We start from the raw sequence: 15,102 nt of genomic DNA, 5'->3' as shown, positions 1-15,102 counted from the left end.
AATCTGCAATACGGAGGATGGAAAAGGTCGTAAAAGATCCTCATTGTTTATCTGTTAGTCATTTGAGATCTGTGGGCCAATACATAATCGATCCAGCTCACTTAAATATTACTATTAACATCCATCATTTGATCACGTGGAATAACTTTAACAATATAAACTTAACTTCACAAAAAGTATGTTACTAGCCTTGAGAGACAATACCAACTTATATTCTATAAATAGCATTGACATATAAATGAAAGAAAAACATGACAGCCCGTTTATGAGATTTTTATATCATTCCCAGCCGTAAGGGGCGTTCAATTTAAAAACTTGTATATAACAACATCCGATTTTTAGCTCGGGAAAGGGGTGATAAGAGGAACTGTGGGTCAATACAAAATAGATCGAGCACACTTAACTGATACTTTTAATATTCATCATTTGATCACGTGGAAAAAGTTTAACAATATCAACTTCATAAAAAGTATAATATTAGTTCTGAAAGGCAATACGTACTCATACGCTGTAAATAGTTCTGACATGCGAATGAAAAAAAAAAACATGGCAGCTTGTTTGTGAGATTTATATATTATCTTTTTATATTATCTCCTTGTTATTAGTCTGAGAAACATGTCACTCTGGAGGTTAGAAACAATTTTTAATCTTTTTCCATTTTTGCCCAAAAATCAGAAAGCAATTGGATCTATTCTGCCCCCCCCCCCCCCCCCCCCGCTTAGTTAGCATAAATTTTTTATACCCCCCAGGCGCACGTGCTATTTTCTTACATAGTAACGTGCTATATAACAACATATAATTTGTAACTGGGGGTCATAAAAAACACTGGGGGGGGGGCAAAACAGAATACATCCAAGCAATTTTTACAGATAACATTTTCCTCGTTGATGGGTATTTGAAAGTTAGAGCAAGAACTGTGGGAAATAAATATTGGGTGACTATATTTGGAAAACCAACACGAACTCTAAGGTCCACAAATCCTGAAACTTAAACAAACCAAAACACGTGCTTTAATACTAAACCCGTCTCATATGGTAGACATTTAAATGCTGACTCAACATTGTGCTAAAAACATTTTTTTTCATCAACCTGAGCATCAATTAAAAAAGCACAGGAAAGTTGCCTTCCGCTTCATCAATTTAGAGTACTTACTGACACTGCTTAAAAATCTGAATTACCAGGAAATTTTTATTCAAAGTACTTTCGAGTCGCGTCATTTAAGAATAAAGACTTTTCCTTCATAATTGCTTTGTTTCGAGCTCAGGTACGCTGAAATAAAACAGCAAATTATGTTTTCAGAGAACAAAATTGTTCTATTCACAAGGTATCAAATATCTGCTTCAGATAAAAAAAACAAAACTAGATGAGTTTGTATGAACTTAAAGAATATGCAGCACTTGGCTTAATTGACTTCTACTTTTATTTTTCTTAACTGGAGAACAAAATCAAAAACAGTGAAAAAGAAAAAATTTCAGACAATTTCGTTGCAAACTTGAAACATTGAAATTGAGATATTCAAAAATGTGATAAATGTTACAATCTGCCTTCAATAATAAAATAATTGTTTCTCTATCTTTGTATTTAATCTAACTAGACTAAAAACACGTCTGAAAAAGCTATTTGCGACATTGTGTTTAACAAAATCATCAGACTGTTAAACCTTCACTTTTGGAAATAACTGAATTGTTAGTAAAATGTTAGCAAAACAAATGAGACCCACCCTAATGATCATTTAAGTGCACAAATGTCATTACAAACAAAAACTTATACCTCATTAAATAAAGGTTTGTAAAATTTTCTAAAGCTTTTAAATATAAGAGCCCAATCGCGACAACTATTAAAATCCACGTTACGTTCGTAGTTCACACCGCTTTGACGTATATGGTTAACAACCTCAAAAAAGTACACTGAAAAAAATATTTTAAAAATATATTGATTGCAAAAATTTTTTGCGATTAATGTCTTCAAAAATTAGCCTTCATAAAAATAAAAGCAACCGTGGCAAATATAGAACCGGAGAACACTTTTCTAAAGGTCAAGATTTATACGGAAAGTGTTCATGCTTATTCTGGAATACAAAAACATGTCTTATGAATTCTGTGTTCATTTTTCCCCCAATTTGTCGAACAACTTGACCAATTTGAGCCATTTGGTTATACGGAGCTTATGGAACGTGTTGTAAATAAATGTCTTTCACTATCACAGTTATAACAAAATTGAATGCTGTTCACAACTGACTTTTTCAAAACCCTGCTTGTATCAAAATCTGTCAATTGAATCTCATTCGTTTGAGACCTTTTTGAATCGACCAATTGAGACAGATAAACTAATATAAAATTGTAACACCATGGCCGAAATCTACAATCAGATGCGTTAAAATTACGAAACAACAATTTAAAATTCAATTAATTATAGGCAACAAGAATTGCTCCCAAGCAGCGTGGGATGTTGACTCTTCTAGCCTTAGCGATCTCGACTCAATTTGGACTTGACCTTTTGTAGTAGGCAACCATCAATTGAAGCAAACTTGAACGCAATCACTTTGATTCTAAATGACAGCGATAGATAACATTGAATTCATGTGAAAATGATACAAGAGACGTCAGATAGGTAAAAAACATTATCCAATAGATAGCTTAGATAGATTTATTTAGCTTTTTCGTATAAATACAATAAAGCAAGGATGATCAATGAGGACAGCAAGATTCTCACTTCAGACATTCAAATACAATCCATAAGCTGGCTTTAGTAGTTTTTCATGAGCTTACAGCGCTCGACGAGCTACGAAGACCTAAATTCAAGGCAAGAAATCCAATTGTTAAGGTTTTTGAGTCAAAATGGTTTAATTTTTTTAATCTTCTTTCGTCGTTTTTTAATTTTTTTGTCAGATAGGAATCACAATAACATTTTTTAAAGCTTATAGAGGTCCATTGAAAGTCATAAATCTTCTTCATGTCCGTTTTTGTGCTATATAAATTTCCAAACTTGAATTACCAAAATGATAGTAAACTTTGCAATTTTTTTCAAGTTCTTCAACGTCTTTGTCATTTTCTGAGTTTTTGATCTTCGCATTTGTTAAAATTTCCATTTTCTATCGAGTTCTTTCTAATTTTTTGTCAATTTTAATAATTTGTTCATTAGGGACCTATTAAACTTTTATGAGCTTGATAATGAATTACTGGATAATTTTAGTGACCATTGAATGCCTTTAAGATAATAGTTTCATAAATTTTAGAGACTTTAAAATAAAACTTGCAACTTTTTTAAAGTTTTTTGGAAAATTTTTAATAACCGTTTCAAATTTTCTATCTATAAGAGCCATGAAGCTTTTAAAACGCTTGTGTATGTCTTCATACATATCATTTAGTGACATAGTAAATAGTTAAGTGGACATTAGCGTCAAGAACTTTAGCGTCAAGCAAAATTATGTAGTTGTTGCTATTTTTTTCAAATTGAAATTTCTGATCGCTCTTCCTTCTGATTGCCTTTTCTGTGCAGCAGGATCTCTGCTAGCATGCAAGCTGAATGCTATACAGCGTTTAGCAAGGAACAATCGGCATTGAAAACGTAAGTACGAAGAATTAGACAATTTTGCGATGATATTTGTTTTTCTTTTTTCGGGAATATTTTGTCACTTGCATTTTTTCTGAATTCAAGTATTCAATCTATTTTGAGCTCAGTGCTGTCTCAATGCATGAACTTTAATATTACAGTTTTTCAGTACAAAATGTTGACGCCAAAAGCTCCAGCAGATCTTGGTTTTTAACACTTTGGCTTTCAGCACGCCGATCCTAAAAGTAAAAGAAATCTTTGAATGCCATTATTTCTGTATATCTTTGAATTTGAGATACTACTTTTAGCTGTTTATTTGGCATTGTTCAATTGGTCTGCTGGTCAGGTAGAGTAGTTTTAGTGTTCCATTCAATTCTTTGGGTTGTATTTCAGGATTTACCGTACTAAACATTCAAATAAAAAAACTCAAAATCAAAATATTATATTAAACTACAGAAATCGGAAAGGTTACCATTAGCCTAGTAAAAATAAAATTAGGTAGGCCATTTACTTAAGAATGTAAATTAATAAATATAACCAACTACCGGCACAACCATTGTTTTCGAACGATACAAATGACAGACTAGGTGTTGACTTTGAACCTAACTTAATGTTTGTGAGGCAGCCGCATTGGGTATAGTGTTGTGGGTGGGTTCGGAAAAGGGGGGGAGTGGAGCGATAGGGGTGCAAACCTGCTAAAATTCAAAAATCCTCTTCACGCGAGACGTTCTGTACCCTTAGCTGCATCAAAGATCTGTGCACCTAAAGCCTACGAGGGCTCTAAGAGAACTACAAAGAGACTTAATTTTTTCGAGATTTAGCGCGTCTTGTTTGATGAAAATTCAAATAGCTTGAAACAGCAAACGATCATTCACAAAAATACGGTCAAGCAAAAAAAATTGCACAAAATTCGTTCGAGAGCAATTAAACACTCACACAATCAATTTACACTGTACTGCGACGAAACATTTTTTAAATTTTTGTTGAATAACGTTTTCAAATAGCATTTTGAAACCAATTTTGTGCTTGAATGTCAGTCTATCGACCATGGAGTGCTGTTAACACCTCATCAGACGTCAGCAAATCCTAGGAATGCGGAAAAGCTGCCTTTCTCAAAGTGCAACTAACAGAGGGAGAGAAATCCTGGCGAAGCTTTTAAAGCACTTTTTAAGTAAAGTCAACAGCTAGTTTAGAGGGTAAAAAGACAACTAATTTCCTCTTGACTTGCGTCAATGAATTAAAGCAGTTAGCGAAAAAACTGACTCTCAACTGTGGTAAACAAAAAATACATTTTTAACTACAAAGAGCTGAGAAAGGGCAAATGATATACTTTCCACTAAATGCGAAAAGGCTGACGCGAAACGTGCAAAATTATAGTGACAATTTATATCGAGCAGATTTTAAGCTCAATAAAAGATTACTAAAAAAACTTAATACATTATTGTTAAATTTTTTAAAAAATGAATTTTAGAAACAGTGCTGTGAGAAATAGAGAATTTTTGAACTAAAACTTTCATCTTCAATCAGATCAGACATTTTTACACACCAAACTCATGTCTTTTCAGAGCTTGGCTTCAATCAAAGATGTCAAAGGCCATCTGAAATAAACAATTGGACTTAAAATTGTGTGATCAAATTAGCCAAATGCTGCGGAAGTTACATTACAGATTTTTCAATTTTTCCGATGTATTAAATGGATAAATAATTAAATGAATGATTTTTATGCAACGGTAATACTGATAAGAGTATCAAAAATAAACTAAAACAAGGGAAGTACTGAGGTTAAGGTTTCCGTAAAATTTTGTGAACCAAAATAGGGAATTTGAGAGTTAAATAAGTGCGAACAATTTTTTTTCAAACAATTACTTCTGGACATTACAAACCTAATTTTAAATCTGAAAATTAGCATATAAAAATCATATCCTAAAATATAGTTTCCGATATTTTCCGATGTTTCCAGTAACAAAATAACAACTGATGTCGAAAGAATGACGCTTAAACTTTCGATTAGCATTCAATCGTAGAAAACCAGATAAGACTAAAAGGCTCTAAAGCATTGACCTCAAATTGCGATATAGCTTTCTTTGAGGATTTCTGATATTAAATTGATGAGCACTTTTTCAATTTTATCTTTGGTAGTAAACTACAGCCCTTAACAGGACAGAACCGAGTTCAACGGTTCGAAAACCAAGAGGCTGCAAAACAAGACTCAAAAACTAAATTCAATCACTAAATTTAAAAAAGTGACACTTTCAAACCTGTTGAATGATAGCATATACAGAAAAAAATATTTATCTAATTATTTACTTAACTATCTATCTTGAGAACATTCAACAGAAAAGAAGTTATATAAAATATGAAATAATCTCAAGAAAGGAGAGGACAAAAAGCCAACGGAAGGCTGCGCAAGAAACAACAATGCAGTATTGAGGCATCAAAACCATTGTGTAAAGGAAAATTGTAAAGTCTAAACAAAAACAGAGTTTTATATTATTATTATTCATGCTTAATTAAAAAGCGTAAAATCAGAAAAAAATGCTAATAAAAATTGAGCATAGTTTGAGCCCTTGGAACACAGTTTTGACAACTTAAGCGCATTTTTCTATGTCCTAAAAATTGGATGCTTTGATTTACGCAAGAGTTAACAATAAACCAGAAATCACGAAGAGTCCTTCGTACTAAATATAACACTGTCTTAGCTGGACATAAACTTATAACGGTATATTGCCTCTATATCATATGTTTTACAAATCGTAGCTTTATTCGAGGAAATAAACAGTTTTTCAATATGCAAATGAGAGGAATAAAAACCATCAAGCCAAACAAAGGTCGCTCTGCGGTTAAATTTTAGCCTCCCTAAGATCAGGGTGCTTCAATTTACAAGGCGAGGAATCCAATTCAATGCTGAAACTAACGATTAAAGAAGTTCAATGGAGTTAAGCTGATTAAAATTCAAATTTGACGCAAAAATGAAATGGTGACTTGTGGAAAAACTAACCTGAAAATCAATCAAAATGTTAACAAAAAAATCAACGCATAAGGGACTATTAAGATCCATATACACTCATTGACGCTCAATGAAGAGTAAGCGGTCAAATCACAACCATACAGAGTAAACTGTTTACTTTTGAAGAGCATTTCTCCGTACCATTCCACTTTTCGTTTGTTATAATTTTTTATATGAATGGACAAAAAAATATACAAATCTAATGTATCTGATTACCAGTACAGTCCTTTGCTATGTACGGTTGCGGAAAGAAACCCCCACGCAAAAAAAAAACCACTTCATTTTAGATAGGAAATAAACCCCCACGGAAATAAACCCCCACGGAAATAAACTACCACTTTACTATTAAAGAACTGCGCATTTAGCGCCTTTACTATTGGCTCAGCGGCCCGTGGGACTTGATATGAAGCTATCACAACCGAACAAACTATCAGAACCAAAATTCAATTTTAAAATGGGGGTTTATTTCCGTGGGGGTTATTTTCCGTGGGGGTTTATTTCCTATCTAAAGTTAAGTGGGGTTTTTTTCCGTGGGGTTTTATTTCCTAGACCCACTATGTATATTGGCACAATTAAGAATATCAGACTCTGCTTATCAAAACTGCCTTTAATTATCTCTTAATTGCCTTAACCCCCATATCAATCGTAACTCCTTTCATACACGAGAAACATTCTCATTTCATTTATATGGAGATACAAAAAAGATAAAAAGATAAAAAACAAAAGCGAAATACTTTCGCTTTTGTTTTTTGGACATAAAAAGATAAAAAACAAAAGCAAAATACTTTCTGAAACGCTTTCGCCCATGTATAAGGCTTACAAAAAATAATTCACTTACAATTTCGAGTAAATTTTTTCGCGGGTTAAATGTGACAATGACCTGCATATCAAAGGACAGTAATGACTTGAATAGAGACACGCACTTCCGGAGAAAACCCAAAAACAAAATTGCTATTCTTCTGTAAACAACGCTACATTCATACTCACTAAAAATCTGCTTAATTTGAACAATGATTTCTTGAAATTGCGAAGCAACGTTTTCCGTAAATTAAGAGCAGCACGATTAAATTGAAAACCTTCTACGCAAGACTGCACATAATGTAGCTCACCGAAAACGGACGAAGTTCTAATCGCATTTTCATAAAGTATGCCTGTCTTTTTGCTAATAATTAGAGCAGCTAAAATGCCATAAAATTATGAAGTTTGCGGTGTAAAATTAAAATTTGAGCAATTACTTTAGCCATTAAGGCTAATTAATAAAAACTTTATATCAGAACAAACAACCATTTGCGGCGCTTTTGATCGTTTCATTGCAGTGTTTTTAATCTGAGCAATTTGACTGTTTTTTTATATTGAGATTTACTTTTTCATTTTTCAACAACTAAATTTAAAAAAAAAATGTTTTCTTTTTCATATGAATAATGATCTTCGGGTCTAGGAAATAAATCCCCTCGGAAAAAACCCCTTTTAACTTTCGATAGGAAATAAACCCCCACGGAAAAAATCCACGAAAATACCCCCCCCCCCTTCATTCAGAATTTTGATCAGATGAACTCCATGATAGGCATCAATAGTAGCCAGATTGTTACTACTAAAACAACATTTTCCTGACGATCTGATATCTGGATAGTATGCTTTCAGCTGGCTCTAACAAGTTAGACTTCTTTGCAGTATCTTATTTTCGTATTTTTGCAATAAACAAACGGAGCTTCTGAGGAGGACGGGAAACAAATTTTCGATGATTAGAATTGGACTGCTGTTCAAACATTGTAGATTTAATTTGTTTTCTAATTGAAAAATGGAAGATTAACCAAGATCTAAAATGAATATTAATATAACATATAAAAATATTAAATATACTGAAGACATAAAAGCATTTTAACAATACTGAATTATTAATTTTTTTTCAGTTTTTCGATTTTTATAGTCCTGAGTATCCAGTTGTTCCATTGCTCGCTAGAAAGCATCCATTGAGTAGTTTCACCTCTCATCAGGCTATACAAACCATTATTTGTGCATAACCAAACATTAATTTGTTCAAACCGGCTAATGAGAACAAAAGTTTCGTTCACGGGGGGAAGGGGGTGGTGGGGGTGTTTCCGTACCCAACAATGTTACCTTGTTTGCAGTGTTCCCCGTTGTAGGTGGTTTTGCCGCAATCACAAGGAGTCCCGTTATTGCTGTCACCCAGGCACTTTCCTCCGTTGTGACATGGGTTACTAGTGTCACAAAACGACTTCTTTGGACCTAAAAATAACATCATTTTTATGAAGTCAAGACAATTAATCTTCTTTTAAAACCCGATCCCGTCAGAAATGAAAAAAATTCGAATTCTTAATAAATGGCCAAATGATTTAACATCCTAAGAAATGTTTTCACATTTGCTATGGATAACATAAATACCTTTCTCGTTCGAAAGAATGAAAAAATAGGATCTATTCTGTTTAGTGGGTATATAACGTTTACACCCCCAGGTGCACGTGCTATTTTTTTACATAGTAACGTGATAAATGACAATACATAAATTGTAATTCGGGGTATAAAAACACTGGAGGCCCGAAACAGAATAGATCCGTTTAAGATTATCAAATGGCCATATTATATTGTCAATGTGAAAAATGTTTGTAATTTGACAGCACAGTAATTTTTTTAACAAAAATTTTTTTTCTCAACAGTGAAAATGTTCATGAGATCCTGCCGCATTACTTCAAATAAACTTCGAGTTGCACCTTCTTAATTCGGGAATAAGTGCACGATCTAAGCCTAATTCAAGGCCATTTGGTGAACAAATCCTAGCACAAAGCATTTCAGCCGTGGTTGAAAGGCAGACGCAAAAAAAAACAGTTGTATACTTCCTCTAAGCTCACAATTTAAATTTACCTCTCTCTCTGTTTCTCTTGTTACACTGAATAGACTTTCCATTCAAACGAATCAAACAAGCAAAACGCACTTTCAATTTCTGAAAAGGAGACCAAAAAACAAAAGCTCACTTTACAATTACAGTGTATATAGTCTCTAATAGAGACCTGCATGGTCGGCGTGAATAATTTATTCTGAAAAAAGTGGCACAAGGAAACATTTGAAACCTGAAGTGACCTGTTATTGTTTGCATAGATGCAGTTACCGCGTGATCATCAATTATCGAAAGCAAAAGGAAATCTTGTGCAACAAAGCTAACACTTCATAGCCTCCGTTAACCGAGCTCTGAAATAGAAATCGGTTTCACAACGAATCTCAATCAAAATCTCAAGAGCTATAGACGGAAGTTACTTAATGTGTATCACAATTTATGCGCTATTTTTAAAATATTGACACATTGAAGGAAATTTTACCATTTAGAAAATTAGGTTCATCGATATCAATTTTTAAAGCATAAAACAATATAGTCATGTGGCATATAGATATGTAACAAAAATTCCAATAGTTTCAAACTATCTAAAGAGTTTCAATTGAGTGTGCATTTCCCCTCGAACCCCCCCCCCCCCCATCGCATTAAGGACCAATGAAGTCTAGAAAAAAAACAATCTAATAGAAATATGAAATATATACATTAAAAATGTGCTCAAATTGTCAAAATTGTGATCAAAGAGGTTAACCTATGCTCAATTTTTGTTAGCAATTTTATTCTGATTTTGCGCTTTATGATTTAAGTATGAATAATAATAAAATAAAATTTTGTTCTTGAAAAGACCTCACAATTTTCTTTTGCGTTTTTGTTTTGATGCATCAGTACTGTTTTGTTTTTTTTGGGTGGCCTTCTACAAGCCTTCTGTTGGCTTTCTGGCCTGTCCCTTCTTGAGAGTAAATATATAAATAAATAAATTACACAAATAAATAAATAAATAAATAAATAAATAAATAGATAAATAAATAATTAAATAAATACATAAATAAATAAATAAAAACAAAAAGAGTAAAAAGAGTATTTCATTTTATATAAAATTTGTTGTGTGTTAAATGTTCTCAAGATAAATAATAAAATAAATTAAATAAATATATATTTATACAAAGTCTAGAAAAACTGTACCAAACGATATGATACGCTTGTTACCAAAATTATAACCACGGGTTAACAAGGTTAAAAAGCCTGGTTATTAAGAACAGGCAGTTATGATTAATCAATTACTGTTTTGATTTGTAACTGAATCAAAAAATAATCACAACAAATTTAATTCCGGTATGACATAGCCTTACAACAGATTTTTGAGAAAAAATCCTAAGTTGAGTTTTACCATCAGGTATATGCTAGAGTATAACTCTCAGAAAATCTCAAATCTGATTTTATACCACTCAAAGCTCTCAATTAAAGCTGAGAGCTGAAAAATCTCGCATGTATACCTAATATCACCATAGATTTTTCCAAAAAAACCCGAAGTTGAGTTTCACCAACAAATTTATGTTAGAGTATAGCTCTCAAAAACAACTCAAAGCTCAAATTATCGATGTATTTCCGCGAATGTAATCTAACTTACTTTGCTAATATTTTGACTCATATGACGCACTGAGTTCGATTTTGATACTCAAAACTGCACCAATATCTTTTTTAGCTCAATTTTATCTGTTGGAATGAATATCTGTAACTGAAATAGTCACACAATTCAATTAAGTTACCATAGCATTCATAACTTCTGGTTTTAAATATTTGAGCAAAATAGAAATTCTATTCCACTTTCTCGAAAAAAAAATGCACTGATATCCCGACACTGGAGTAATATTTCAAGATAACATACAAATACTAGGACCCGAGAAACCACCTGTACAGAAAAAGACGCGGAATTATATTGGGAAAAACAGAAAACGAAGACACACTGTGCTAAAACTTTGCACAAGTCATAATGCTTTTGAAAACAATCAACAGGTAAGTCGAAAAATTGTCAATTAAAAAGCAAACATTCAGACCAAAATTACTGTTTCCTTATCAAAAAATTATTCCGAGCCCATAATACAGATTTTACGATACACCTTTCTTTACTTACACTATGACATCAGCAGTTAAATTTAATTCAACAAAAAAGACAGATTACGATTTCAACGAAAAGTATTCAAGATGAAATTCTTTGCATCACTTTTTCCTAAGTACTGGATATCAAATTACAAAAAGTACGTACGTGCAGAGAGATTGAGTAACACATGCTTATACAAAAAAATAAATAGCTGAAATTTTTTACATATTACCTGATAATTAGCTCATTGTTCCGTTTTTATCGGAAATAAAGTGTCTTCAATTCAGGTTAATGAAGATCAAATTACAATCGAACTTTAAAGACCACTTAACGAGGTAGATAAGTCACCGAACAAACGAAGCCGAATTTAAAGTAATCTCACTTAATTAACATACAATACTAAAACCTCAACAAACTATGCGCATGCTAATCTGTTTGGCATCATACCACGGAAATTAAATTCAGAAATTCATACTTTAGAAGCAGTTTTCAAAAATAATCAAACGACATATTCAAGAATTGCGTTTTATTTGTCATTTAAGTTCCTATATTGCCAAAAACAGAACCGGCAAAGTGCTGAAATAGCCGCGAAACAAACTTTCGTGATGTAGAATATAGACAGGAACAGATGCAGAATGGATAGAGTAGCCAACTTTGTCTTTCTAAAGACAAACGTTTTCGAACCTAAACAATTTTTAAAACATAGCCGGCAGATTGCCGGAATAGCTGCGAAAGAATAGACCTGCGTGCCATATAATAGAGATAGAAACAGATACAGATCTAAATTGAAAAAAAAAAATCGACGCCGCTCAAAAAACTAGGCTAAAAAACATTCAGCGATAAATCAATAAAGGTTTTATAAATTCATTCCACAGAAGCCTCTTTTTAGGGACCTTTACTGCACATATGAGTTCCTTTGACCTTAAACAAATTCAAATTAAACCTAAGTTTTAAAGTGCAAAAGTCATTTTATTGAGTGAGGTAAGTCACGTATGATCAAAATCTAATCACGCAAATAACCTAAAATTTTTTGCTAAAGCGAGTGAGAAATGACGTCACGCGCGCAAATGCTGTTAGTGAGCGGAAGAAGTCATTCAGAAAATTTGACTTTTTCAGCTTTGCTGTGTGAACAAATGTAAAACGAAAAAAGAGCGTCAGACGACGAAACAAAAAAACATAGCAGGACAAGTCCTGACGTACAATTCAAAGAATTTTCATTGACTTAACAAACAACTAGACCTAGAACGGACAATGAGTGAATTGGGAAAACCATTTCTAAAAAAAATCAGATGAAAAAACCAAAAAAAACCAGAAAATCAATGACAAAATGCTGCTATGGAGAACAAAAAACCACTAGTGAGACATGTAATTTTGATTCTAACAAAAAACTAGGTCCAGAATGAGCTGTGAATGGATTGGGAAAACTATTTAGAAAAAAATCCGATCCAAAAAATCGAAAAAACAGTAAAAATCAGAGTGAAATTGCCGCATGTGAACAAAAAACCACTACCGAGAAACCGATTTTTTTGTTCAAACACCGTTTTCTCACTCTACTTTAAAATTAGAGCGAAAAAATTCACGCCGCAAAACCACTCGCTTTTTCGCTCCATTTCCTGTTTCGGCGTGACCAAAATCACCACTCCAATTTGACTTCAAAAAATATGAAAATGTGTGAACAGATCTTAAAAAAAGACAGCGCCCCAATACAATTCAAATTCTTTGAATTGTAAAAAACCAAGAGCACCGCAATATAGCTACGCTCAGCTTACAGCTTCGCAGCTATAAAAATAATTTTGTGCTTTAGAAATTTTCAAAACCAACAATATTTCCTTTAATCAATTTCTCAAAATAATCAACTGGTTGTAGAGTTTGAGGCAAGGTGAAATTGGTTTATAACTTCCAAGTTCAACTCCAGGTCGATCAAAGTTTTTATCCAAGTTCCAATTAGTTGGAATTCATGCAAATTCTTCTCAGCTTTGATTTTAGTTGCTAATACTTTAAAATATATAATCATCTCTAGTTACAATCTAATTACACGAAAAGTAATAACATCTTGCTAAATGAAAAGTTTGTCGACAGTATCATATGGTTAAATGGCCTACAGCATATTCATAAAATATAAAATATAATATCAATATAATATCAATAAATCACGTCAAACAGGTTCAAGTTAAAGTAAATTGAAAATTATTCTTATTCAATTGTGAAACTCAAAATAAAAAACCACATAGAATGACGCCAACATTTTCTTAAGTTTGTCTTTCCAACACCGAGCGGTCTTGGCATCAAAACATCAAAACCGTTGTAAGTTGGTTAAAAGTTGTTTCAAAACAAAAAAACTTTCCAAATTATCTCTATCTTGTTTTTTTTAAAAAAAACTGATTTTACTTTTATTCGACACCTTTCCTAATAAGGAAGAATCACAAGAACTGATGCCACGATGAGGTCGGTACGACCAATAGGCTTTAAATAATGAATGATCTCAGGTGGGTACTTGTTGAGAAGACCCTAAAATTTAGGGTCTAAACTGGCTTATTACGCAATACTCACTATCTGGACACCCTGTAAATACAACTTCCGGCTCAACAATCCGGTCGGCGGCCACCAAATCAATGGGCTGATTGTTGTATTGCAAACTGTCCAGGCACCCTATGAACCCGTCCAGGCTTTGGATTCTACTGTCTAATAGGTGGTAGACCTCGCGGTACACCCCGCCCACATACAGGGGTCCGGTTAGTTCTAGGGTTCCGGGTTGTCCAGTCGTGACAGTGATTGGAGACCCGTCAACGTAGAGATTATTGATGAAAAGGTAGTCGGATTCCTTGATTCTCTGGAAGCTCACACTATGCCACTGATTGTCGTTCAAAGGTTTGGATTGAGGAGAGTCAATGTACTTCGCTTCTTGGTTCTGCCCTTGTAAAGAGTTGAACACTACTCGAAGTTGGCCGGTTCCAGTCAGTTCCATAGCGATGAAGTCGCCCCCTCCAGGTACGCTTCGGTACATAATCAGACCTCGGTTGTATTGGGTTCGGAACCGAAAACTGACACGCAGTTCCCCACTACTAACTGGTATACTTTTAACAGCGACGCATGCGGACGCGGACCGGAACGAAACGGAATTTGTGATTTGAACGTTTTCTTCAACACGCGTCGCGGTCGTTTGCACAAACTTTGCAAACGTTGGCTTGGTTATAACGTCCAGATATTTGTTATTATTTATTAACAATTCCTGAATCTGGCCGCTAAATTCACCATAGCTCCTTGCGACTTCGTTATTTTTAGGGGTTCCAAGCTCGATGACATCGATGATCATTGTCGGAACGCCCGGTTTTGAGTCAACGTTGCCTGAAACAAACAAAAACAAACATTGCGTAAACAAAGTAAACAACTCACCCCACCATTCTATCTGGCCGTGTATTGCAGCCATCGATACTGAGTAATTGAGATAAAGTTGAAAGTGGATATTAATTGTGTACAGCTTGAGCAGATACCAAAATTTCCCCCAAGACATTCTGACACTCAAATTCGAGTACAGTAAAACTGGCAAGGACAGTGCTGATAGATATAACTTATAACTAAAACAGTAATAACTAAAAATCA

The 15,102-nt window shown here is 33.6% G+C and overlaps 2 protein-coding genes across 2 annotated transcripts in view; both read right to left on the bottom strand.

The window, feature by feature from the left end:
* LOC142343916 (cullin-4A-like) overlaps window positions 1–15,102 on the bottom strand; it is a 414,013-nt gene that overhangs the window by 263,325 nt on the left and 135,586 nt on the right. The gene's annotated exons all lie outside the window — the stretch shown is intronic.
* The window catches only part of LOC142353425 (neurexin-1b-like), a 304,883-nt gene continuing 297,995 nt past the window's right edge, over window positions 8,215–15,102 (bottom strand). The window contains exons 13-14 of the mRNA XM_075405695.1: window positions 14,053–14,847; window positions 8,215–8,806 (exon numbers count right to left, since the gene is read on the bottom strand). Coding sequence (XP_075261810.1) covers window positions 8,628–8,806; window positions 14,053–14,847 — 974 coding nt within the window. The 3' untranslated portion in view covers window positions 8,215–8,627. The remainder of the gene's footprint in view (window positions 8,807–14,052; window positions 14,848–15,102) is intronic.

This window comes from Convolutriloba macropyga, chromosome 1 (assembly GCF_964194025.1).
Source record: "Convolutriloba macropyga chromosome 1, txConMacr16.3, whole genome shotgun sequence".
Classification (NCBI taxonomy): Eukaryota; Metazoa; Xenacoelomorpha; order Acoela; family Convolutidae; genus Convolutriloba; species Convolutriloba macropyga.
This window is presented reverse-complemented; position numbering and strand designations above follow the sequence as displayed.